The 27878-nt window shown below is 43.5% G+C and overlaps 3 protein-coding genes and 2 pseudogenes across 5 annotated transcripts in view; all 5 read left to right on the forward strand.

Moving 5' to 3' along the window:
* The window catches only part of LOC308086529 (uncharacterized protein), a 280681-nt gene that overhangs the window by 29887 nt on the left and 222916 nt on the right, over positions 1–27878 (forward strand). The gene's annotated exons all lie outside the window — the stretch shown is intronic.
* Positions 12066–15932, forward strand: LOC308086778 (mitochondrial carnitine/acylcarnitine carrier protein-like; annotated as a pseudogene). Its single transcript has 4 exons — positions 12066–12098; positions 14881–15057; positions 15220–15410; positions 15531–15932. The product of its transcript is annotated as a mitochondrial carnitine/acylcarnitine carrier protein-like (transcript).
* On the forward strand, positions 16611–17105 carry LOC308086780 (large ribosomal subunit protein mL49-like; the record flags this gene model as incomplete). Its single annotated transcript, XM_080430428.1, has 1 exon — positions 16611–17105. One exon carries the CDS (start codon positions 16611–16613, stop codon positions 17103–17105), a length of 495 nt encoding a protein of 164 aa, XP_080286554.1.
* LOC308087124 (1-acyl-sn-glycerol-3-phosphate acyltransferase gamma-like) lies at positions 18050–19174 on the forward strand (the record flags this gene model as incomplete). The annotated part of the gene is made up of 1 exon (XM_080430830.1): positions 18050–19174. The coding sequence occupies one exon, from the start codon at positions 18050–18052 to the stop codon at positions 19172–19174; it is 1125 nt and encodes a 374-aa protein (XP_080286956.1).
* Positions 20712–24221, forward strand: LOC308086781 (large ribosomal subunit protein uL29m-like; annotated as a pseudogene). The gene is made up of 2 exons: positions 20712–20845; positions 23642–24221. The product of its transcript is annotated as a large ribosomal subunit protein uL29m-like (transcript).

The following is a 27878-nucleotide window of genomic DNA, read 5'->3' on the forward strand; positions in this document are numbered from 1 at the left end:
AGTGGGAAAAGAAGGTGGATGAATGGGAGGCCATTGAGGAGGAGAAGGTGGAGATGAAGGAAGAATGGGAGTCTCTTGTGGTAAACAGGGGAGGCTGATGGGTCAACAACATTGACGTTACTACTGTAGATAGGAGGACAAGTGGAGACACTTTCTCAGAGGAACAGGAGGATGTACTTGGAAGACCAAAGGAGGCTGTAATCTCAACGTTGACATTACTAGCATGTGGAATAGTCAAATTATCTAATAGAAGAAAGAACAAAGAGGGACAAAGTGAAGTTGCAGAGGGACACCAGCAACTCTATCTGGCGGTAGATATACAATATTTACAGGACTACAGACACAAGATGGCTCGCGGTCAAAAAAGAGAGGAGACAATGCCGCCATGCCAGTGGAAATAAGCATTAATCTCCAATGGGTTACCAGATTGATGCATAAGTCTGAACATTCGTAATTAAAAGTCTGTCTGGTAATCATATGCAGTATAAGCAAATGCTGTGATGTGACCAATATGCCATTTATGTTGCCCCCTGGACCGCCAGGCAACATTCTGGATTGAAACTACACACTGCACCATGTTCAGGACGTGGTTCGCAAGGATCTCATCGAGAGGATGATCAATGAAGACCCAGAGAAAAGACCTAAAGTGAAGGAATGCTTGGCTCACCCCTACTTCTGGTCAGACAAATGGTACAATAAACAGGAAAACATCCCACTGCACACATTAAGTACTTTTTAATGCATATTCACTAAAATCTCAATGTTATTACATTTAATAGCATGGCTTAATCACAACCCCTGCTCATCTTTAACACATTGCCTGCCAATCGCGTAGATTTACGTGAATCTAATTATAGTCGCAGCGTGCCAATCGCGTATATCTAGGCGAAGTGGTCTTTTCAGTAGTTTGTGTTATATTAGGTCCTCGGGCAACTTGGGGGTTAATATCTTTCGTGTAGATGATGTAGAAGTTGAAAAAAAAATATTATTTTCACAATATTTACCTGTGGAACAGAGTCAAACAAAATAGGGGTCCCCAGTTCAAATAATTATTTTGGGGGGTCTGATTGATTGATTGAATTTTTTATTAGGCAAAAGAATGTAAAACAACACAGTTACATTTATAATACTTTCGTCTAAAAGGTCCGACTTTCTTGCGGACTTGTTTCCGTTGGGGTCCTTGAATTAATTTCATAGACATATATAGTAGCAACTAAACAGTTAAAAAATCAACATAAAAATACAGAGAAAAAATACCACTATGTACAAAACATAAAAAAAAAATAAAAAAAATATATAAACAAGACCAGGAGACCTGGTTCTGCCAGACCCAGACTTCACATGACGTGCCAGCCTGTGTCTATGCCCATGTATGGACGAAAGGGGGACAGACTTTTATGGCTGGGGCCTAAGGACAAAGTGACCAAAACCAGTTTTTTGTCCATGTATGGAGAAAACAGGTACAAAACATGCCCATGTATGGACGAAAGGGGGACAGACTTTTATGGCTGGGGCCTAAGGACAAAGTGACCAAAACCAGTTTTTTGTCCATGTATGGAGAAAACAGGTACAAAACATGCCCATGTATGGACGAAAGGGGGACAGACTTTTACGGCTGGGGCCTAAGGACAAAGTGACCATGCCCATGTATGGACGAAACAGGTACAAAGCCTCATGTAAGCCGACCCCTTGGGTCTGGAGCCGTAGCCCTCATGTGAAGAAGCTGGATGCTGCCCTCAACACCGCCCTACGGACCGTCTCCGGATGTCTACGAGCCACTCCAACAAACCAACTGCCTGTCCTCGCTGGAATCGCTCCAGCAGAGGTCAGACGAGAAGCCGCCACGCTGGCCCTCGCTCGGAAGGCACAGATGAGTGAATCCCACCTCCTCCACAAGGTCATCACGGAGACACCACAGCGCGCGCGCCTCAAGTCCCGGCGCCCCTTTGCCACACAGGCCCAGGAACTGCTCCGCACAACACCAGCAGACACCTCCAAGGCTTCCTGGGTGAAGGCAAGATGGAGGGAGCAGTGGAAGGCAGCAGAACCATCCAGGCTTCACAAATACATCGAGGACCCAGCAGATGTTCCTGGCCAGCACCTCCCACGCAAGGAGTGGACAACCCTCAATCGCCTGAGGACAGGTGTGGGACGTTTCAATGCATCAATGCACAAGTGGGGTCTCACAGACAATGCCCAATGCGAATGTGGGGATCCAGAACAGACTGTGGAACACGTTATGACCAGCTGCCCCAAATACCGGCCACCTAATGGTGATCGTGGTTTAATTGACCTAGACAATGACACACTGGACTGGCTTGCTGCAACGGAGCTGAAGGTCTAAGGACATACGACAGAAGAAGGGGCTGGCAAAAAGGGGGGGAGGGGGGTCGTCTGTCTACCGGGAAACTGGTACTACCTCCTCTTATTGCCTCCAGAAAGATGAGTTTTTTTGCTGTTTTAAATGAGCCCAGCGAACTGCATTTTTTGAGGGATGGGGTTAGACTATTCCATACCTTGGTGGCCGTGCTGTAGAAGGAGAAGAATTTGCCCATGTTTGTTTTATGGGTGGGTGGAACCAGATTGTTGTTTACGCTCCCTCTAGTTTCGTGCCTGTGGGTGTCACTAACTTTTGGGTATTTAGACAGATATGCGGGTATAGGGGGCATTTCGGGCAAATCTGCATTTAAGATTTTGAAGACATTTTTAGTTGTTTAACCCTGTCTTCCACCCTGAGCCAGCCTAGGCTGGCAAAGTGAGTGGGAGAGAGGTGGGTCATGGGCCCCAGTCCGAGAAGTAGTCGAATCAGTTTGTTTTGGGAGGTTTGAAGCTTAGTCTTCAGTGACACTGAGGTGTTGGAGTACCAAGAGGAGCAAGCATAGTCAAAAAGGGGCTGAATCAGGGCCCCTGAGAGGGTCCTGAGGGCCTGAGGGTTGACAAAAGAGGAAACTCTGCCCATAAATCTGGTTCTCTGGTTTACTCTTTTGACCACCTTTGTTTCCATGCTTTCACCTGTCAGGTATTTGTCAAGAATACATCCCAAATAGGTAATCTCTTCTTTGCTAGAGATGATTGTGTCATCGACTTTGATCTTGAAGTCATTTACCTGAGGGAATGTTTGGTCCCAAAGAGAATGGATTCAGTTTTCCCAAAGTGTAGTGACAGTTTGTTATCGGTAAGCCAGGTACAGATTTGAGAGTTCAGAGCTGAGAGCTTCCTCAACTTGCAACTTGTCCTCACCCGAGATCAGGAGTGCCGAGTCATCAGCGTTTGCAGTTTGCAGTTACAGGCAGCATTCATGTCGTTAATGTATAGTAGGAACAGTAACGGACCTAGAATGCTGCCTTGACTAACCCCGCAGCTCACCGGGAGGGATGAGGACATGGTTCCGTTGATGTCAACCACTTGCTCTCTACCCTCCAAGTAAGATCTCATCCAATTTAGTGATGTGCAATCAAAACCAATCGCCCTCAGCTTATCAAGTAGAATTGAGTGGTTTACAGTGTCAAACGCCTTTTGGAGGTCCAGCATGACCATGCCGCACTAGTTGCCCGAGTCTATACGTTTGATGTAGTCGGTCAAATACAGTAGACATGTGTCAGTGGAGTGGAATGTTCTGAAGCCCGATTGGAATTCAAACAACAGTTTACGCTCGCCGAGGTAGCTGTTGATTTGTTCTTGGATTAATCGCTCTATAACCTTTGAGACGGAACAAAGGATGGAAACAGGCCTATAGTTGCCAGGATCTAGTTTGCTTCCTTTTTTATTTAGAGGGATTACTCTTGCTAACTTGAATTCTTGTGGGACGTGACACTGACTGGTCATAGCCTGAAAAGGTTGAGAACCACTGCATAGATTATTGAACCAGGTCCATTTGGTTGCAAATGTTTTAGTGAACAAAGACAACTCACTGTGTGAGAGAGAGACAGACAGACAGAGAGACAAACAGACAGCGGGGAGGAAGAGAGGAATAAGTAGAAGAGATGGCTTGTAGATCTGCTATTTTCACAATATGTATCTGTGGAACCGAGTTAAACAAAATGGGGGTCCCCAGTTCAAATATGATTATTTTGGGGGGGTCACAGCCTGAAAAGGTTGAGAACTGCATAGATTATTGAATCAGGTCCATTTGGTTGCAAATGTTTTTGTGAACAAAGAATCTCACTGCGTGAGAGAGAGACAGACAGAGAGACAGACAGACAGAGGGTAGGAAGAGAGGAAGAAGAAGAGAGGGCTTGAAAGTCTGCTATTTTCACAATATTTATCTCTCTACAAGCTCAGTTAAATCTTGTAGATCTGCTATTTGTGGCTATGAATACAGGTGTGGCTTGAGATTTTGACTTGCCCATTGGTGTGGCTTGGGCACAACAGGTTTGAAAACCACTGCAGTATAGAATATTGGACTGGAAAATAAGTGTTCTCATGAAGCTCTCGATGACCGATGTATTGATCTTGCACTTTGAATTATTATTATTTATTATTTGATGTATATAACTTGAGTTGAAAAACTTTGTTTGAAATGAGCTGAAATAAGCTTTTCACTTTGGAGTGAAACAGAGCCATAAATGTCCATTCAAAAGCATTTTTATTTATTTATTTGTTTATAAACAAGTATTGTTTACATGACTGATGTCAATGAAGGCGCAAAATAAATGTCAAAGAAATGAAATCATTTTATGCCTCTAAAGTGTGTCTTTCACTAAAATGCTCATAACTCTGAATCTAAAGAAAAAGGCTGTTTTTGGTGAAAACCAAGCAGTATTCAACTACCTCTAGCTAAAAAATAGTAATAATAGTAGTCATAGCACAAAATATTCTGTGGGTCCTCAGTGTGAGTCAGAATGGTCAAAATTCCTGGCATTGGCTGGCACTGTTATATAAAACCCTTTGGCAGGGAATGTGTTAACAGTTTGATCAAACACTATGTTTTCCAGTCTACGTATTTTTTACTGTAAGTACTTTTTAAAAAATGTTATTCCAGGAGAGAAACGATAGTTCTGAACCTTTTTCAAGGTTCAGAACTATCGAAATTCAAACCAGAACCTCATCAGGGGATTAGAGCAGTGTGCTGAGAAGGGACTATTCGACGCATGGAAAACCAAGGTGACCAAAGCATCAATCTGGGTTCACTTCTGTCTTTATGTCCAAAAGAGTTTTTGCACACTTTATTTTTGTCTACAGTATATGGTGGATGATGAGTGCGAAGAGGAGGATGCGGAGGAAGCCCCATCCTGTATACATCCTTTTGCAGGAATCCTTGCATGAGATGACTGTGGAAGATGACGCAGATACGTTCCTGGAAGTCTTCGATAGCGTGGCAACAGAATAAGTGGACATAGGACCTGAAGGCATGGCGATTGCTACCTGGCCTGACGACCCACTCACCTCACAACCTCTCACTTCATTAAGGTCTCTTAGATCAGAAAATGAGACCCTTAAAAGTGCAGCGAGGACCTTAACTGCCTATCCTACCCTAAATGACCTTAACCCTAACCCCTCTCTTCTGATTAGAAGAGGGCAGGAATCGGGGGTGTCGTAAGACCTTCATGTACCCCCATAGGGGACGCACTTGCCAGGTCGATTGACAGGGCGAAGGTAGAAGTCTCTTGTCTCCTAAAAGAGTGTGTGTGTGTGTGTGTGTGTGTGTGTGTGTGTGTGTGTGTGTGTGTGTGTGTGTGTGTGTGTGTGTGTGTATATATATATATATGCTGGTGATGCTGGTGACAGCCGGTTCCTCAATCTATTCTAGCAGCTGGTCCGTTAGAAAGATGCATGATATGAGGAACTTTTGTTTATATTTTTAATTGAGAAGTATTCTCTGTTGTATGTATGCAAGACCATTCTTTGTTCAAAGGTAAAATTATGTGTTGATTTAAAACCTTTATTTTAATTTAAGATGAATTTATGTCTTCCCTCTGTATGGCACAGTTATATATAATAAGCTATTTAATGTAAGACTTGAAAGACTTACAGTTATGAGTGTGGTTTAAAAGTGCTCTAGGCTACCTTTAAAATGTCATTGTTCAAAAATAAAACAGTACAAACAAGTATTGCTTTCTATTCTAACGGGGGGAAACCTCATATCCAAAACTGTTACTTTTCAGGATTCAAATTTAAAAGTAGCAAAAGTAGCAGATCTACAAGTTCAGTTGTGGATCGTTTTTGTGTGACGTAGTATGATCAAGAAGGGCGTTAATTTACGAAAAAACACAAAGAATTAGAGTATGGAGATAAGAGGTTTCTGCCCGACAGCAACGATTTACAGATCGGTTCATCATTCATACAACCTTGGTCAATGTTTCAGCATTACACATAAAAAGGTTGAATAAATGTTCCCATTTTCCACTTCCTCCCACATACACCCTGTTGTACCTCTGCGTACCCATAGGGCAGTGGTTCTCAGACTTTTACATGTCAAGGACCCCCAAATTGACACTTATTATCCCGCGGAACCCCATTTGATAACATATGCAGGGACCCCCATAAGAGAATATTTTTACAACTCTAGCAATGATTCTCAACCATTTTCATTTCAAGGACCCCCAGTTTGACATGCATCAGGCTAAGGACCCCCATTTAATGGCATTTCTATCTCTGGGACAACAATTTATATTGTAAAATAAGTGTTTAACTCTGATTGTGTACAAATGGAACCAAATGGACCTATTAGGGTTCATTTGGTTCCATTTGTACACACTCAGAGTAACAGACCCATAATCCATTTGGTTCCTAATATTACCCATAATTTAGCTGGGGACCCCTTGGAACTCCCTCAAGGACCCCTGGGGGTCTACTTTGAGAACCAATGCCAAGGGGTATTGGTACATGATAAACATAGAACTCTAACTGATGACACAGAAATCACACTGACATTGAATGATGAACCAAGAACTCTGCCCATACAGGGGAGTTTAAGTAGACACAGCACTAACAGGACACAGGTGAAACTCAAAGCACAATCAACACAGGATTGGACAAGACTAACAGAACACAGGTGAACCAGATGACCAATAATCAGTGAAACGAGACAACACGGGTAACAATCTACAAGGGCAGACAGGAAGGCACAAACACTACTACAAAATAAGATGCACAAGTAACAACTGGGGAATTAACAGACTCAGACCTGACACAGAACATGCTACACACAGAGTTTCAGAAGTAAATGTAAATCAGGCAAACAAAACTAAAACCTAAACCAAACTGGGAAATACATGTCCAAGTTGACAAACATTGTCCAAGTCCAAAGGTTGCGGAGCAGGCCTTGACACGCGTACCCTGTTGTACCTCTCTCTGCGTATCCATAGGGTACACGTAACCCCATTTGAGAAACACTGCATTAGATAAACACCTCTGGCTAACTCACAGCGTGTCGCATGTGAGCTTGTAGATCAGCTATTTTCAAATAGGTGATGTATATAGGGTTAAAAGAAAAACGTGTTTAATTTTGTATAATTGTATAATTTGCGCAATTTCTACCTGTCAAAAAAAAGGTTTACATACATAATTTCCCCTTGTAATAGTAAGATAATAACATTAAGGACAATTTTGCACTTTATTATTGACACTGTTGGTTGGTTGTAATGTGAAAGCGACAGTGCCACTGACACTGGTTTAGCTGCGCCTGCACGCTTACTGTAATTAATTTGCTGGGGTGAACTGGTTTAGAGTAATTGGTATTGTACAGCATGGTCAAGTTGGACAATGTAGCTCTGTTTTCATCTTGTGTATCATGGATGAAAAGATTAAAAGTCTTATTCTTTATATGTTTGTGAAGTGACGCTAAATGGTCTATAGTAATTTACGGGACCGTACCTATGTTCCCCAGGTTCTATGTTCCCCAGGTTCTATGTTCCCCGCAAAAAAGGTTCTATGTTCCCCACTTACCAAAAAAGGTTCTATGTTCCCTGGGTTCTGTTCCCCTTTTACCTAAAAAAAGGTTCTATGTTCCCCGTTTACCCCAAAAAAGGTTCTATGTTCCCCATTAACAAAAAAAAGGTTCTTTGTTCCCCGCTCACCCAAAAATGCAGGAAAAATACATTTTTAATTTCCAATTATTAATAACATCTCTGAACACACACAACTGAACATAATGGGGAGGAATTACTATCAGAAACTTGCCCGCCCCTTTCCCCTGGCGGCCATCTTGGACAAAAATTGTACCATATGATAATAAGCATTGGTGAGGACCAATTATATGAAGATATGTTGAAAATGGGTGAAAATGGGTTGTCCTTTAAGCTTGCATAATTGTCTCCACCAGGCCGAAAGGCATGGCGAGAGAGTATGTTTTACCCCTGTCCATCCGTCCGTCCGTGTGTGTGTCCTGTCCGTGTGTTACCAGCTAATCTCCGGCACCATTGGCCCGCTCGCTGTGTAACTGTGCACACACACTCCCTCGATACAATTCAGAACCTCTGCCCCAAATTTTTCACATGGGCCTGTTATAGCGCCACCAGGAGGCCGATTTGTGCAAAACCCATTTTTTTACATTACTCCTACAGATTGTATCCAAACGCCATGCAAATCGTTACACAGTATCTCTATAGTCATGTGATCAACCCGGATCTGTCCGATTTCCCATATTCCATCCTGATTGGCTAAGGTTGGCTTCCAAAGTTTGCAGGATTGGTCCGTTTTGAACAAAATGCCTCGAATCATGAACGCAGCTTGCAATTTCCGTGAAATTTCACACGCACATTCCCACTAGGCCGAGGAAGAAATGCCACCCATTTCACATTGCCCTGTTGTAGCGCCACCAGCAGGTCTAATTTAGCAAAACACATTTTTGGAACAAAATGCCACAAATCATAAATGCAGTGTCCGATTGCCGTGAAAGGCCTAGGAAGTAATGGCACCCTTTTCACATTGGCCTAATATACCGCCACCAGGAGGCCACAATAACGTACCTGACCTGGCGTAGACCTGTGCTCCGAGGAGCACTTTTTCTAGTTGTATTTATTTTTGTGTGTAAAAAACTTTGTAACTTTTTGTCTCCGCCAGGCCGAAAGGCATGGCGATAGAGTATGTTTTAACCTCCGTCCGTCCGTCCGTCCGTCCGTCCGTCCGTCCGTCCGTCCGTCCGTCCAGCCTCATGGTGGCGCTATAACTGGCCGATTTGCATTTTTAACTATAACTGCACCGATCTGCGTGAAACTTTGCACGCACACTCCCTAGAGGCCAAGAAAAAACATCTGGACTGCATTTTTCACATCTGCTTTTTACAGCGCCACCAGGAGGCCGACTTATGTAAAATACATTTTTGGAGATTATTCCTTCAGATTCTGTCCAAAAAACACGCAAATTGGTACACTGCATCTCCATAGTCATGTGATTCTGATGGATCTGTCCGATATTTCATATTCCATCCTATTTGGCTTACAGTGGCTTCCAAAGTTTGCAGGATTGGTCAGTTTTGAACAAAATGCCTCAAAACATGAACGCAGTGTGCAATTTCCGTGAAATTTTGCATGCAGATTCCCACTAGGCCGAGGAAGAAATGCCCCCCTTTTCACATTCACATTGGCCTGTTATAGCGCCACCAGCAGGTCTAATTTAGCAAAACACATTTTTGGAACAAAATGCCTCAAATCATGAATGCAGTGTCCCATTGAAAGGCCTAAGAAGAAATGCCACCCTTTTCACATTGGCCTATTATAGCGCCACCAGGAGGCCACAATAACCTACCTGCTCCGAGGAGCACTTTTTAAAGTTTTATATGCTTTATAAATTAAGCACTTTGAAACTGAAGATGATGGCCAATGTTGATGATAGTAAAAATGATAATAACATCGTATCGATATCGTGAGCCCAATATCGTGTATCGTATCATATGTACCGTGAAATTAATGTATCGTGACACCCCTAAATAGATTTTGAGTCATGTCAAAGAAGTTTTCAAAACATAATATTTTTACACTTTAAAAATTGAAAAATTACAAATAACTAATGGGTATAAATACATGTATTTAAACCTTTTTAAATGTCTCACCATTTCCTGCATTTTTGGGTGAGCGGGGAACATAGAACCTTTTTTTGGTTGAGTGGGGAACATAGAACCTTTTTTAGAACCTTTTTTGGTTGAGTGGGGAACATAGAATCTTTTTTTGGATGAGTGGGGAACATAGAACCCTTTTTTGTTTGAGCGGGGAACATAGAACCCGGGGAACATAGAACCTTTTTTTGGGGGGGAGGGGAACATAGAACCTGGGGAACATAGGTACGGTCCCGTAATTTACTATGACTGCTTTGAAGCAAGGACTTCCACATATTCACAATTAAGACAAGTATTAATCTGAATAGTGTATTGAGCATTTCTACTCAAGTTACTTCAGTAATGATATGGGTTATTGTGGAACATCTTCCCTCCGTTAGCATAAGACAATGTACTACATTTCTGGTGTGAAATTGCTATACAATCTGTTTGTTTACATACACTAATGCAGCGTGGTTCTATGCAGTGTTGCCATGTCGGCTTATTATAAGAGATAGACTTTGGGCTTGTTTTTCTGTAAAGTCTCTTGTAAATGTTGGTAGTTGTTGTTTTTGGGCTCGTTTCTAACGTGTACTTGCTTATTTAGACTTGCTTCCATTATTATTATTTTTTTTATTATTTTAACCAGTGGTTCTCAAATATTTTCATGAAAATGTTGTGCCAGGGAGCATGTGTTAGAATGTTTAAAAAAATACTAATAGTCCATATATTCCACATTTTATTGCTAGAGTTTTTGAAAATAGCAAATCTACAAGCAAGCTCACAACGCATCACGACACATTGTGAGCTTGTAGATCTGCTATTTTCAAATAGCCAATGCAGGCCTGGATTTAAAGTACTTATGTGGCCTGCAGTTGCTTCTTTTGGGCATGTTCTCCTAGACCTGGTTGTGTATTTCTCACGAAATATGGCAACACTGGTTCTACAGTTCTGCACCAGAGCCGACATGAACCACGACATCACACATTTTATCGTTTCCTCCGTATTGTATGTATACACGGAGCCGCGAGGTGTAGCGTTTTAAAAGATTTCCACTCTGGAATGGGTTTTCACTTTGCGCTTTCAACCCCCTATAATGCAGATGCCGTCTAAACGGAAGGCACATCTATATTTTATTTTGATGTTTTCTCCAGACACTGTTGTCGTCTACACTGGGCCTTGGAATGACTTCAATTGTAAAAGAACATGAATAAATATAGGCACTCAGGTTCACCTATACAGGTGAAACCCTTACAAAGAAGACAGACAACTTGGACACACTGACAGTGTTTTACAAGCTGTACACATGGTCTACAGTCACATTTATAGTAGAGGCCCCAATCAAGAGAGAACAGCTACAGGTGAGCCTCCCAGGTGAAATTAGTATCTAATCATGGCCAACAGGGAGGGGGAGAGAGGAGACATTTACTTGAATAGCGAGTGAGTGCACTTTAGTCATATTTTTGAACGGGTACTTTACCTCAGTATTTGTATTTCACTCCAAAACATTTCAACGACACATTTTACTTTACTTTTGACCCCACTACTTTTCTAGAAAGGGAAAAAAGTTCAATATGAATTAAAACATTGGGGAAACTATGCATAAAATAACTGAATGAGGTTAAATGTGAACACCATAGAGTACAGAAGTCCTGACGTCACTCGTCCATCCCCTGGTTCGTAAAGTAATTTCGCTATGGAGAATAACATTGGGTCATCTTAGAATCGTCTCATATAAGAATTGTGGTCCAAAAATAAACAAACTGTCTTGGCGATATTGTCAGGGAGGTGGCTCTGTATCGTTTATGATAGTCAGTCACTCATATTTGAAACAGTCTGTTTCTGGCGAAAATTTAACTAATTCGTCGGAAGTAACATTAGCGTTTTATCACCGTCAGTTGATGCTTCATAGAGTCAAACCGCCGGGGTCATTTGTTTATTTTTGGAACACAGTTCTTATTTGACGCGATATTAAACACGTCGATGGGAATTCAGAACGGGGGGGAAAAACCGCGACCCAGGTAGGATGTGTAAATTACGTCAGACTTCGGTGCTCTATAGGGGTGGCAGTTGCCATCCCCTGAAACCCCAAATGACGCCCCTGGTCGAGAGCTGTGTGGACAAGGTACTAGGAAGCTATGCTTTAAAGTGTACTAAGCACACTGACTCTCCCAACAAATCAATGTATATCCTATATTAAAATTGGCTAATGGGAGGGCGGGTGGACCACGGCCACATCACTCTGATTCAGACATAACCATAAACAAACCTGATACGCCCATATAATAGGCATTTCACTATGACTATGACGTGCATGATCCAAGCAATATGCCCGTATATGGGTATGCCAATATATGGCTTCAGGGATCTCCATATATGGGCATAAAAGAGACAAGGACTGACCGATACAGAGATCTCCACATATGGGAATAAAAGGGACACAGATACTCTGACAAAGCCCCCGACACTATGACAAACAAAAATTACAAACATTGGTCACTGTTAAGAGAGGATTTCACGCCATTAGAATGTTCACATTAGATGGGTTCCCAAGAGGTTAGAGTGAGCGAGAGGTAAAGTGCTCATGTGGCCTGCAGCTGCTTCTTTTGGGCTTGTTCTCCTTGACCTGGTTGCATATTTCTCACAAAATATGGCAACACTGCTTCTACATTTCTGCACCAGAGCCGACGTACAAACATTGGTCACTGAGGCAGTATGCATACCGCAAAAACAGATCCACCGACGACGCTATTGCCATGGCTCTCCACACCGTCCTCTCGCACATGGACAACAAGCTGCTGAAGGACAAATATGTACGTATGCTGTTCGTGGACTACAGCTCAGCATTCAACACCATTGTCCCAGCAATACTTGACAAAAAGCTCAGAGACCTAGGGCTACACCCAAGCATGTGCGACTGGATACAGGACTTCTTGTCCAACCGACATCAGGTGGTGAGAATGGGCAGCATCACATCCGACCCCCTGACCCTCAACACCGGAGCACCCCAGGGATGCGTGCTGAGCCCCCTCCTCTACTCCCTGTACACGTATGACTGCATAGCCACACATGTCTCCAACACCATCATAAAGTACGCGGACGACACGACAGTGATAGGCCGAATCGTCAACAACGACGAGTCTGACTACAGAGAGGAGATCAAATCACTAGCACACTGGTGCCGGGAGAACAACCTCTCTCTTAACGTCGACAAGACCAAAGAACTGATCGTGGACTTCAGGAGGCCGCGGAGAGACCATGCGCCCATCCTCATCGACGGTGCTGCAGTGGAAAGGGTCAGCGAGTTCAAGTTCCTCGGAGTACACATCGAGGAGGACCTCAAATGGGAGAGGCACTCCACACACGTGAGGAAAAAGGCTCAGCAGCGACTGTACTGGCTCCGCCGCCTGAAGAAGCTCGGAGTAGGACGTCGCATCCTCAGGCTATACTACAACAGTTCTGTCGAAGGCATCCTAACAGGCTGTGTCACGGCCTGGTACGGGAACTGCACTGCCCGAGAAAAGATCAGCCTACAACGAGTAGTGCGATCGGCAGAGCGGATAATGGGAATCGAGCTCCCAGCGCTCCAGGAACTGTACAAAAAGCGGTGCGTGGTCAAAGCCAAGCGCATCATCAAGGACAAGCACCACCCAAGTCACAGACTGTTCAACCCCCTACAACGACCGCGACCGGGCAAGGGGCTCTACCGCAGTATCAAGAGTTCCACCACCAGGTACTGGTGTAGTTTCAATCCGGCTGCTGTCAGAATGCTGAATGGGGCATAAGCCTGAATGAGGCATAGGCCTTGTTCAGCAGCCTGACAACAGGCAGCGCAGACTTTTTCTGGCTCTTCCTGAACACACCTGTGGATTATACCAGGGACAATGACTTGGACTTTAGCCCCCCCTCGGACACACCTGTGGACTACACCAGGTACAAATGACTTTTTGTTGCACTCCCTCATGGAGCTACATGCGGATTATACTAGGGTCAGTCCACTCTAGGTGGACACGCACTGACCTTTTGCACCTTAATCCCTTGTATAACGCACTGACTTTTTTTGGTCTTTTTTTATTGTGCTCCTTTTCCTCTAAGCACCTTAACGTCCATTGTCTATCATGCACAGTATAAGTATAACATGCACAGTATACAATACATTGCTGCTATGCTCAGGCACCTTAGTTTAGTTTTTTTTAGTTTTTATTATCTCAGGTTTTTGTAAATATGTAGATAACTTGTCTGGCCTTCTGTTGCTCTCTTGTTTTGATCTCCTTCCCACTTACCCCCCACCCTCTTCTTCTCCCCCCCCCCTCTTCTTTCTATGGAAACTAACGTTGCGATGGGAACGATGTACAAAAAAGAATTTCACCCACTTTTTTACCTTGTAAACCTGTGATGTGACAATAAAACTGATTCTGATTCTGATTCTGATTCTGATTTCACGCCATTAGATTGTTCACATTAGATGGGCTCCCAAGAGGTTAGAGTGAGCGACCTCGTGTACTCCATATTTAGACATAATGGTTAACCTGGAACTCCATATATGGTCATGGTTGATGTGGAGCTCCACATATGAAGCCACCTGAATCGTCGAGTCTGGCATCATACTGACACAGATTAGATGACACACACAGCATAGTTGGGTGTAGCTGTGATGAGAACTCCATATATGGTTATGGCTGAGTCATTGTGACATGAGGGATGACATCCCGCTAGCACAGTAAAAAAGGAGCAAACACAGTCACAGAGGAATCAGACTTGTGGAGCAGCGACCTTGGAGTAGCACAGCGACTGATTTGTTTTATATGAAAATGTCATGAATGATCCACATGACAATGTCAACAGCGCCTGAACCAATGTCAACGTCTACAGCTACGGATCAACCCGCACCTACACCGTTGTTAAAGGGCTGCTGGAGCTGTCGGATCCTCTCCGGCGGTGCATTGCTTCTGTCCGCCGCGTATGTGTACAGTGGAGCCCGCAAGGCGATGGTCCGAGGCAGCCCGACCGCCGTGGGGACAGTGTTTCAGATTAGTTTAGCTTTGGCATTGGCTTCCTGGGGAGTCGTCGTCATCGCAGACCCAGTAGGAAAATCACACAGGAGTGACAGGAAGACATGAAGATTAAAGTACATCATGAACTGAATAGATAGAACAAATATCTTTACTGATTACAGGCCAAGCAGAATCAACACAATCTCGTTCCAGACTGACAGAATGGTGTCCTGCAATGACTGTAAATAAACCTGTCCTGATGATATTCTTACGTATCCACAGCTCTTTGCTGCAGGAACGTTGTCTGGGGTGTTCACCACAGCCATCATGGCTCCCGGAGAGCGTATTGAATACGCTGTACAGGTCCAGACAGCATCTGGAGAGGTGAAACATGCAGGGCCCATGGATTGTGCCAAACAGCTGTACAAAGTCTCTTTCTTTGGATTTGGCCTCGGAAAGAGGAAAGTTACAGCAAAAAAGCCCCAATGATATTATTACAAACCCATAGCTCTGCATATTGCTATGAAGTTCCTGAATGTGGTAACATTTAATTGATTCTACAGAGGCACTGCTCTGACACTTATGCGAGACATGCCATCAAATGGGATGTACTTAATGACCTATGAATGGTTTAAGAACATTCTCAGGCCAGCAGGAAAGAGTCACAATAAGCTCAGTGTTCCGAGTATTTTATTTGCAGGAGGAGTAGCTGGGATTGCTAACTGGGCTGTGGCAATTCCACCTGATGTTTTCAAGTCTCGTTACCAAACCGCTCCCGAGGGAAAGTATCCAAATGGGTTCCGGGATTTTCTACGTGAGCTGATTAAGGAGGAGGGCCTGGCCTCTCTTTATAAAAGGCTTCACTGCTGTCATGCTCAGAGCTTTCTTTCCCTGCCAATGCAGCTTGTTTCTTAGGATTTGAAGTTGCTATTAAGTTCCTGAATTGGGCAGCACCTAATTTATGATGAATAAGTGTACTGAATCCCATCCGTTAGATACCATAAAAGTGCGTTTGCAGACTCAGCCAATGCCTAAACCTGGAGAGATCCCCATTTATACAGGATTCATCGAGAAAGACAGTAACGAAAGGTGGTGTGAACATCCTATATAAATGTATGGCAGCCCCAATAATCAGATAAATGTATTATTTATAAATCTGGCATCATTCATAGGCTGGCGAAGAGCGCCCTCTAGCATAATCAATAATAACACCATGATGACGTGATATTACGTCTTTGGCAGTCAATATGTTAAGAAGTTGTCATCATGGGTTCCCAAGAGGTTAGAGTGAGTGACCTCATGAACTCCATATTCGGATATACGTAATGGTTAACCAAGAACTCCAGATACAGCATGGTCTTGGTTGACGTGGAGCTCCACATTATGGAGCCACCTGAATCGTTTGAGTCTGACATCATACTGACACAGATTAGATTAAATACACCATATTTGGGTGTAGCTGTGATGATAACTCTATATGGTTATGGCTGAATCATTGTGACATTTCATTTCATTTCATTTTATTTTTACATGAGTGGGAGAGGAAAACGCAGTAAAGGTGGAATCACACTCGTGGAGCAGCGACCTTGGAGTAGCACAGCAACTGATTCTCTTCAGACATTGGGAAATACAGAGCGATCACAATGTTACACAGGACGTTCAGGAATGCTTTCAACCGGACACCGGGAAGACCCTCTATCCTGTTAAGACCACTGGGTTCATCTAGTGCAGAAAGCAAGACGAATGTGAAGATAGAGGAGTCTACAGAGGAGTATACATTTGTGGAACGACTGATCCCACGATCACGGGTCCCCACTCCTCCGAAACACGACGGTCCTTCCCCCTCTGGTTGGGTCCCTCCATTCGAGTCACCTCCAGACCTGCCTTACATGATCCGTCGTTCTCGGATGCACAACATTCCCGTCTACACCGATATCACCAACGGCAGCCGCAAGACAACCCTTGTGCGAAAGGTAGAAGGGGACATATGGGCCCTGGAGAAGGATGTCAAGGAGTACTTGAAAGAAGTCACTGGCAAGGATTTACCGACACAAGTTAACGAGGTGACCATGACAGTTCGTGTCAAGGGCCATTTTGATTCAGAGTTGAAGGCCTGGCTATTGAAAAAGGGATTTTGATGATTTTGTGGAAGAACTGATTCAGTTGTACAGTTCTTCTGACAGTGACAACCATGCCATATTATGTATTTGATCTTTTGGTGGATTGTGGATATGGTGAGGAGTCTACTAGAGTTCAATGGGCCAGCTGTCACTGTATCATGCACTCGCCTCAGTACCCAGGTATTTGTACTGTATCACTCAACCAACCGACAAAAACTTTTCCTTCTATCGAGGGACATGCCAGTCATGCCAGTATATTAAAATCTGCCCTGGTGCAACTGTATTACACCATATTGATATTGTGTGAAATGATCGTCTATAACTATTGGGACCGAGCATCTGGATGCAACTTCTGCTGCTGATTTTCTTTTTTTCTGTTGTGTTGTTTTGGGCTTGTTTCTACAGTATAGTTGCTTGTTTGGGCTTGCTTCCTACAGTCGTTGTGGACCCCCAAATTAATATGTATTTATCCACGGGTCCCCATCTGAAACGATTTTGTGCCAGGGACCCCATACAAGATTTGTGTATTTAAAATGTTTCAAACATATTCCAAATATTTCACATTTTCTTTCACGATTTTTTTGAAAATAGCACATTTACAAGCTCACAACATAATCACATTGCGATTTGGTGTGAGCTTGAAGACCAGTTGTAGATCGTTTGTAGATCTGCTGTTTTACAAGCCAAGGGAGTGATATGTCGAGAGGGAAGTCGGTCGGTTGTCCAAAACCAAAGTGTGGCAATGGATCTCCATATATGAAGATCTCTGAACATTCAGAATCTCTGTGTGAATCGCCCGACCGATTGCGGCCAGTACTATGACGTCATAATGACGACATCAGGCATCTCCATATACGGGCATACAAGGGACACAGAGGCTTGTAAAAGGCCTCTGTGGTCGGCCACCGTAGTTGGTCGAAGAGTGTGTGGAGAGGAGCCCATTCTCCACAGGCCCTCCACCCATGCCGCTGCTAGCCTACCTGAAGAGCCTGTTCCTCCCACAGCTGCTGATGGGCTTCGTGTTCGGCTTCGTGTTCGTGGTGAGCGGCCTCATCATTAACCTCATCCAGCTGTGCACCTGCGTCCTGTGGCCCGTCAACAAGCAGCTCTACCGCAGGATCAACTGCAGGCTCTCTTACTCTCTCTGGAGCCAGCTCGTGATGCTGCTGGAGTGGTGGTCAGGCACAGAATGCACGCTCTACACCGATCGAGCCACGGTGGACAGATTCGGCAAGGAGCACGCCGTCGTCATCCTCAACCACAGCTTCGAGATAGACGCCCTCTGTGGTTGGACCATGTGCGAAAGATACGGGGTCCTGGGGAGCTCAAAGGTGCTGGCCAAACACGAGCTGCTGAAGGTTCCCCTGGTCGGCTGGACCTGGTATTTCCTGGAGATTGTCTTCTGCAAGAGGAAGTGGGAGGAAGACAGAGAGACGGTCATCGGAGGCCTGAACCGGCTCAAGGACTACCCCGAATTCATGTGGTTCCTGCTGTATTGTGAGGGCACCCGCTTTACGGAGAAGAAGCATGAAATCAGCATGCAGGTGGCAGAGAGTAAAGGTCTGCCCAAACTCAAGTACCACCTGCTGCCCCGCACCAAAGGCTTCACCACCACACTAACGTGTCTCAGGGGAACAGTAAGTGCTGTCTATGACGTGACGCTAAACTTCAAAGACAAGCAAACGCCCACTCTGCGGGGCATCTTCCAAGGAAAGAAATACAAAGCCGACATGAGCGTAAGGCGGTTCCCTGTGGAGGATATCCCGGACGGGGAGAGGGAGTGTGCCAACTGGCTCCATAAGCTCTACCAGGAGAAAGATGCACTACAAGAGCACTATCAGAAGGAGGGCTCTTTCCCAGGACCCACCATTATCCCGGCCCGCCGGCCATGGACGGGCCTCAACTTCCTGTTCTGGGCAACTCTACTGCTGTCGCCGCTCATCAACTTTGCCTGCGGCGTGGCCGTCAGCGGCTCGCCCCTCCTCATCATCGGCTTCATACTCTTCCTCGTTGTGGCCAACGTAGCGACCCGCCGCCTGATCGGCGTCACCGAGGTGAAGAAAACCGGCTCCAGCTACGGTGACTAAGAGGGCAAGAGACAAAAGTAGTTACACCCCCGCCCCCCCTTCCTCCCAGTGTATGGTGGTATCTATACTGCTCACATTTTGGCTGCTCCCCCCCACCTTCCACCGCCACCTCCACTTCTGTGAATGCCACTTGTCATCGTCCAATCAGGGACAGAGCTGCAGCGTTCATCTTCTTGCCCTTGGGAGCCCCAGCCAATCAACAACTTCTTTGTCCTCATTTCATTCCATCTGATGGGTGGAGGGTATTTGTTTCTACTTTTGAAAGTTCATGGTTTGATGCCACACCGTGCAAGCAATGCTGATAGGGTTGGAGCTCATGTGTTCCCCCTTTTATTATAATTACTTTACTTATTTTTTCCCTGCAACGTTGATGAGCCAGCACAAATGACAATTTCACCCGCTTTTACTTGTAATTGTGTGAAGTACAGATTGATTTGATTGATTTGAAACTGTGTTCAGCAGCAGAGACAGACACACTAAATGGCTTTTGGAGATAGAAATGAGGGAATGGTGTGTGTTTTAACCTGAATTTAACAGGCTGCCCTCAACAAGAATGACATCATCTAGTACCCGGCCACAGATACAGGCACCTACTTACAAAATGTCTATTTATTTTTCTTTTTTCACTTGCACATCCATGGGTCCGTTTCACTAAGCTGTTTGTAAATATCAGTGTAAATAATGTGTACATAAGGTGACTTAAGGAGGGTGTATTTTCTCTAAGCAAAAACCGACGTGGCGTTCACAAAGTGGTGTGCAAATCCCTGACATGTGCGGATCACAGTTGTTCCTCATTTTTGCCTGAAGGTCAGAGGCGTGTTCTTATGGAAGATCCTTTGCATTGCTCCACCCCCCATTTAAGACCATAAAGCTGTTAACACTCACAATATGGGTGTAAACAGCTTAGTGAATCGGGCCCATGTCTTTTTGTTTCAAATACAATCATCTTTATTTTTATTCAACCTTTTTTTTATTAACACATCTTTGATAGCTCCGTGTGACAGTATCTGAGACAGTTTGTATCAGAGTTAAAAGGTGCGTATTCCAGAGCAAAATGGACATGTGGAAATTCAACCATTTATTGAAACATTTTCATTTCTTTTTTTTTTGACAAAAGTCAGTTAATCAACTTTAATAAAAATAAATGACACTGTGATTTGATCTTTTGGCTAAGTAATCCACTTAGTGACACTTTGAGTCAACTTTTATTTATTCATATTTTTTTTTTCTAAGTCTATTTTTAACATTTTTTTCCAATTACATAATTAAGAATATTAAAATTATTTGATCACAAAAAGGACGCAGGCAGGCAGACAGAGATATCCATAGATAGGCATGAAAGGGACACAGACAGACAGGAACAACAGATATTTTTCTACTCCCAGCACTTTGGATTTGAAATGAATTACTATGTTAAGTGTCAACAGTAAGAAACAGCTCAACAGCTTGTCAGCACATCTCAAAATGTCATAATACCTGTTCAGTCAGTCGTGATAAAATCGAATTGGTTCAAGTTCGACTGGGTAAATAGAGCCCAATGCATACTGCTCCAGAATGCATAGTGCTCCAGAACAACCCAGTTCGACTGGGTAAAATACTGCTCCAGAACAACCAACATCAGTTCGGTTCGGCTGGCCACAGACTGCAATATGAAGTCATTCAGAAGTCCAGGTGGGTAGGATCAGAACGAAATACCTCCGTCACAAATTTCCGCAGTCGCGGCCCTGATTTCCAGGTATTGTTTTTCGGTCCCAGCATTGCTGATGGCTGCAGTGTAGCTTACACACTGCCTGAGTGAGTCTCCACTCACCACCGAACTGTTCGGTGGCAATATGACAACCGAACTGACTAATGTTGTTCTGGTGTAAGGATAATAATGATAACTAGAAAGTACTGTTCCTGAAGAAACAGTCTGGGATCGCTAAGAATGTTGCTGGTATTGAGTATTGATAGTGTTAGTAGTGTTATAGTAGGGTCATAATACAATGACATCAGTATTATGACGTCACTAGAATGGCATTACCATTCACTAGAATGGCATGCATTATGACGTCACTAAATGGCACTTCTCCATTGAAATTACCCAAAACGGGGGGAATAATAATAATAACTAGAAAATGTGCTCCTCGGAGCACAAGTCTCCGCCAGCAGACCCGTGCTATTTTAATAGCACGGGTCGTCTTGGTAGAATGGGTCGTCTTGGTAGAATGCGCGTGGTTTTTGGTGTTCTGCAGGGGCGACTGAATATGTAGTGTCTGCATCTAAAAAATGTTCTTCTTGAAGCAATGTGTCATGGGAGTCGTCGTAATTGACTGGTTTGTTCAAATGCTTGTCTGTCTTCTTCATCTTCATTGTCTTGAACAGTTTCAGCAGTTGATTGGTGTGTTTGATCTATGTCAGTTTTCTCTAGTGCTACATAATGTATTTGATCAAGGTGGCCAATTGTTACAGTATTAAGACTTCGGCCTTGTTGTGGGATCAATTCAACTCTATAGTCCTCTTCTGTGTTACTGTTGTAGATGAGTATGCTTTCTTAGCTTTGGCCTTCTGCGCCTTTGCTTGACCAATGTTAGGTGTTCTCAGAGCGACACACACACGCACGGACGGGTGATTTGTTCCAATCAACGAAAACAAATCCTATAAATAGGTGTGTCACTTTTGAAGTGACACACCTATTTATAGGATTTTATTTCGTCATGCGTCCCTCTAGCCAATCAAAGGCATTGGTGTCAACATATTGACACGTGTCACGTGGAGCTTGACCAATGTTAGCTTGGCTAGGGGCCATGCTAACACACGGCGGGACGAAGCGAAAACATACTCTCCACCTCCGGCGGAGACAATAAATAGTGAAGATAACATTAGTGTGATCGCTAAAGCGATCCCACAATGATCGCTAAAGCGATCCCACATTGAGCTTCAATTACATTCGGGACGATATGTGAGGGCCACTCACATGCAGCCCTCACACCTACGCCGCAATGCCGATCCAACCAATATGTCTTTGTCAGAATATACGTTGTACCGTCTATCTGTGTCCCTTGTGTGCCCATACATGGAGATGTCATGTCGTGGAGATGTCATACTGCCACCGAACAGTTTGGTGGCAGTATGAAATACAACCAAACTGACTTCTGTTGTTCTGGTGTAAGGATAATAATCATAATGAGCTTTAATTACATTCGGGAGAATAAGCTGCCATCACATCTAGAGTTCGGGCCGCTACGGGGCCCTCACACCTACGCCGCAATGCCGATCCGACCAATTTGTCTGAGTCATAGTGTTGTGGGCTCTGACAGATACATAGATCCGGTTGTCCAGAGCCCCAGATCCGCTTGCTATGCCTATATATGGTCATGTGCATAGATGACATCTCCATATCTGGGCACATGACCAGCTCTGGACAACTGGATCTATGTATCTGTCAGTCATTGTCCCTATTATGCCCATGGGCCTAAATGGAGATAACTGATGTCATCAGTATATGCCCATATATGGGCATGCCCCCATGCCATGACGACACATTGAGGTTAGACAACACACTCCATATTTGGGAGTAGCTGCATTGGGAACTCCTTATATGATTATGGCTGAGTCATTATGACGATCTTGATGACGTGGTCCGCCCAGCCATTTTTAATAAGATATAGAAATGCACTTTATAAAGTGCTGAACAATACAGCAACATTGTTAACAGATTACAAACAACAACAACAGCAGCAACATAAGATGCTAATTAAGACCGGGTACTAGGTTCAGAGGATCTTAGAATATACTAAGATACTAAGATAGTGATAAATAGACCACAGACCATGATTTAAAGATTTAATTGCCGGCTGGCTTGTATTCACACCGTGGTCATCCCTATGTTCCCTGGGTTCTATGTTCCCCGCTTACCTTAAGGTTAGAGTTAGGGTTGTAAGCAGGGAACATAGAACCCGGGTAACATATGATACGGTCCCTTTACAACAAAGATGAAATGGCAGGCACCTTATAAACAGACAATGAAATTAACAAATGAACGTGCACTGTACACAGGTAAGTCTTCAAGTACTCTTACTATCTTCCTGACTCTCCTTATCCCTCTCTTTCCCCCGACATAGTCAAGGCAGCCGCCCACCCTAGAGCAGTGTTGCCCCATTACTGTAATCGGATTACTTAGTACTAGGGGTGGGACGATATGGGTACCTCACGATACGATATATATCACGATATTAGGCCCACGAAAACAATATATATCACGATATTCGACGATATTCGATATATTGCGATATCACGATATTCGATATATATTGCAAGAAATTTCACCAACGATATATCACGATATCTGAAAATATCGATATATTGCGATATCACGATATATTGCATGAAATTTCACCAACGATATATCACGATAGTCCTTGTATTCAATTCATAAACACATAAAATAGCACCAAACAGTTCAAAATCATCATTACACAAATACAGAGTAGGAAAAACAGCGTATCACAAAAAAAAAAAACTGGAGGAGTTCTTCAACTTGCCTGTGAACTGGGGAGAGACCACTGTCAAATCAGGCGCACCGTGGGATGCCCACTGAGGACAAAAAGCAATGAAGACTTACATAAACTCTGGTATATACTCTTGAAAGAAAACAACATGCTCCTCACCCTTGAGCGAGCAGGAGTCAAAAAGGCAGCATGTCCCGATGCCCAGCCTAGAGTGATTAAAAAAGATTAAGCGGTCAATGCCTAGGCTGGAGTCAGTGGTGATGGAAAGAGAGATGGCCCTACGCTTGTTACAGACGGGCCAGGAGAAAGCCCAGCCACGAGCCTGGAGAAACTATGTATTTGGACGGGTCAACTGGTACACATTCAGAGAGTATCCAGTTCCTTGGTACATGAACAGAGGACACAAGAAGAAGAGGTTCTTCACACCACCATTCGTTGAGCCACACATACAGCTCCGTATAGAGAAACATCTTAAGGCGAGGGCCAGGAAGATCAGCCACGAGAGGAAAGAGCTGGCTCTACTCAAGAACAAGTTTCCTCACATGAAGGTTTCTTAATGTGTCATATAAATGAATTTGACCATTTTATATTTGACTACTCAGTTGCTTAATTTGAAAATGAAAATATCCAAGAGCCACACGCAGGCACGCACGCACGCACGCACGCGCACGCACGCGCGCACACACACACACACACACACACACACACACACACACACACACACACACACACACACACACACACACACACACACACACACACACACACACACACCAGTGGTGAAAGTGGCTGACAGTTCTTGCCGGAACTGACGTGCGAGCGTGCGCACGGTTATTTGGCGGATTTTGGTACTTTATTTCGGGTTTAGGGTTAGGCCTGATTTTACCGATTTATTATCAAAAAAATACATAATAATTTAAAAAATATGTTTATTTTTGCCAAATCGATTGGGTGCACCAGGCCCACCCATGGCTCCACCCCTGGCACAAAACATTTTCAGATGGGGGTCCATCATGGCTAAAATCAAATGTATTCAAATATTTTGAAAATAGCAGATCTATAAGCTAACAACGCGTTGCTTGTGAGCTTGTAGATTGGCTATTTTCAAATTCCCAAAGTTTAAATAGGGCTGAAGTGGTTTATGTATGTTTTGTTATAATAATTAAAATCTACAAAGTATTAGTAGTAACTAAAGTTTTCAAATAATTGTAGTGGAGTAAAAGTATAATAGTTGCCTCTGAGATGTATTGGAATAGAAGTAAAAATATTGCAAATTGGAAATACTCCAGTCAAGTAAAAAATACCTTAAAATTATACTCGAGTGTACTTGAGTACACAAAAGTGTGTTCTCTTTCGTCATCTTTGCAGAAGGTGAGTAAGTAATTAATCTAATGCTGACATCGGTGGAAAGTAACTAAGTAGTAATTAGTTACTTAGTTACTTTCCACCGATGTCAGCATTAGATTAATTACTTACTCACCTTCTGCAAAGATGACGAAAGAGAACACACTTTTGTTCCATAGGCCCACATTGTCTTGGTTTCAGAGAGCATGGTGGTAAATATGAACTTTTGCCCCAAAGTCTTTATATTCCAAAATGTCCCACGTCCCGACGTCCGTGTTATTTACTTTTTACTTAAGCTAAGCATGGAGTTTGAGAACGTAGGCTTGCGTTAGTCAAGCGGCCCCCAGAAATCAGTGTCCTTTCAAAACTATGTGCATTTCAAAATAATAATTAAAAAAATCTATACTTGTAATGTTACAATTCAACACACATTTTATTTTGAAACATGTACTACATACATGGGTGCTGACAGCACCCATGTGACAGTGCCAAGACAGGGAGATGAACAAAGAAGTTTTCCCATTTAGATAGGAATGACATTTGGTCAAGCCTTTAGCAGCCGAGTGTTGAGCTGATGTTGCTGAGGAGATCCTAAAAACGTTTTGAAACTGCTTGCAAAGTGTGGAAATGTGCCCCGCTGAGGTCACTGCCATCTTTGATGCTGTGTCAACTGCATCAACAGACCAATTGGGTCAGATACTTTGGATCCATTTCGCATTTGGAGCCTTACAGTATGTAGGAACATATAATGTATGTCTTTGTTCGAACTCCATATATAGGAGGTCTTAATAATGCTTGGAGAGAATACACTGTACAGTGCTCTGACATCACAGTGACGTGGTCGATTCTGATTGGTCAGTGCTCTGAGGGTGTTAAAAAGTCGCCAGGCTTGCTAATATTAAATCATCATCTACATCAAAGGTAGGAATTTAAAAAATCCCAAAAGGTAGCACATCCAAAATTTCAAATAAATGGAGGACAAAGTACTCACATTTGCACATTTGTTATTGACACACACCAATAAATGAACGCTTGAACTTGAGAAATTATTCAAAATGTTTCAAAAATAGCAGATGTACAAGCTCACAGAGTGTCACTAAGTGACACGGTGTGTGTGCTACATCTACGTTTGAGTAGCCAAAGTATAAAATAAGGACAAAATGGTAAAAATTACTGCAATGCTATATTAACAAATTTAGCTGGGGACTACCCTGGAATCCCCCGAAGGACCCTGGGGGTCCCCGGACCCCGCTCTGAAAACCACTGACTTAATGACCGGTTTGAAATCATGGACTCCATATTTAGGGCTCGGCCTGACCTGGAATTCCATATTTGGGCATGGATAACTGACGGTGACCTCATCGTGATGACCAGAGAGTCAGCGCTGGATCGAATATAAACAACCTCAGTGTCAGTGAGAGACTGCAACCAACCCTCATGGAAGCCCTAAATGGGGCTTTTTAGTCTTGTTTGGTTTCTCGTCGTCACAAGTGTGTTATCCCAGCTTTACGCTATACTTTGGGGCTATAGTCTGATAACGGTGGTGGAAAGTACCTACGTATACATTTACTCAAGTACCGTACTTCAGAACAATTTGGAGGCACTTTCACTTTACTTGAGTGTTTAAAAAATATTTTTACACTCTAAACGTCTATACTCCACTACAATCTCAGAGGCAAATATTGCACTTTTCTTCACTCCACTACAATTATTTGCTACTAATATATTGACTTTGCGGATCTATTAAATACAAAATATAAATCAACCACTTCAGCCCTGTTTCATACGTTGGCTATTAGAAAACAGACAACAACGATATTAGAAAAATATATACAAGCTCACAAAGTGTCTTTATTTACTTTGGTGCTAGTGTATTTCGATGCCAATACTTACTTTTGTATTATTAATTGCGGTACTGCTGCTTTTACTTAAGTATAAAATCCGATGACTTATTCCACCACTGATGGTGATATTTTGGAGCTATACGTCATCTAATAATGCCCTCTGTTTTACCCTTCGTCAACAGCATCATGCACAACGTGGCACTAAGGACAGTTCCATGGAGAACGTCCAGTGTCTCTGCACTCATCAGACTGCCTCCGTTAAGGACAGTTCCAGGGAGAACGTCCAGCGTCTCTGCACTCTTAAGGACTGTTCAAGGGAGAATGTCCAGTGTCTCTGCACTCTTCAGACTGCCTCCGGTTGGAACGCCGTGGTGGATCTTTGCGGCCGGTAAAAAGGACCTGGTGAAGGACCTCCCGGTCCTGAATGAAGGTGAGCTTCACGAGCAGTTTGTCCGAGGTTCCGGCCCCGGCGGTCAGGCCACCAATAAGACCAGCAACTGTGTGGTGCTCAAACACATCCCCACTGGCACCGTAGTGAAGGTACGTTGTTCTTTCACCATTTATTTCATTGCATTTTGCATTTTGTCTTGTGCAGTACTGCCCTGCGAAGCCAAAGTGCACAGTAACTACGTACATAATTAAACTGATAAACAAGGTGTTTAAAAGTGTTTCAATTGGTCAACCAAAAGGGTTATTGGTATAACAGTGATGGTTGTTGACATAATTGTTTATCCCCCAAAGTCATGAAGGCTCATTTATATTTTGAGACACATAAATAAGTCAGTTTGACAGTGTACAATAACATTGTAACTGCACTTTGGCTTTGTAATAATAATAATAATAATACTACACTTTTTGTATAGCACCTTTTAAAAGCAAAGTCACAAAGTGCTTAACTTGAAATAGCAAAACATGACTTACACCAATAGGCATTGAAGGGTAGAGTGGTTCTAAAACTTAATTCCACGGACCCCCCATAACTCTGAGAGTATACAATACATATCCGAGGGTCCATTTGGTCCCATT

The sequence above is a fragment of the Gymnoscopelus braueri genome (genome assembly GCF_963280865.1).
Source record: "Gymnoscopelus braueri genome assembly, chromosome: 6".
Lineage (NCBI taxonomy): Eukaryota > Metazoa > Chordata > Actinopteri > Myctophiformes > Myctophidae > Gymnoscopelus > Gymnoscopelus braueri.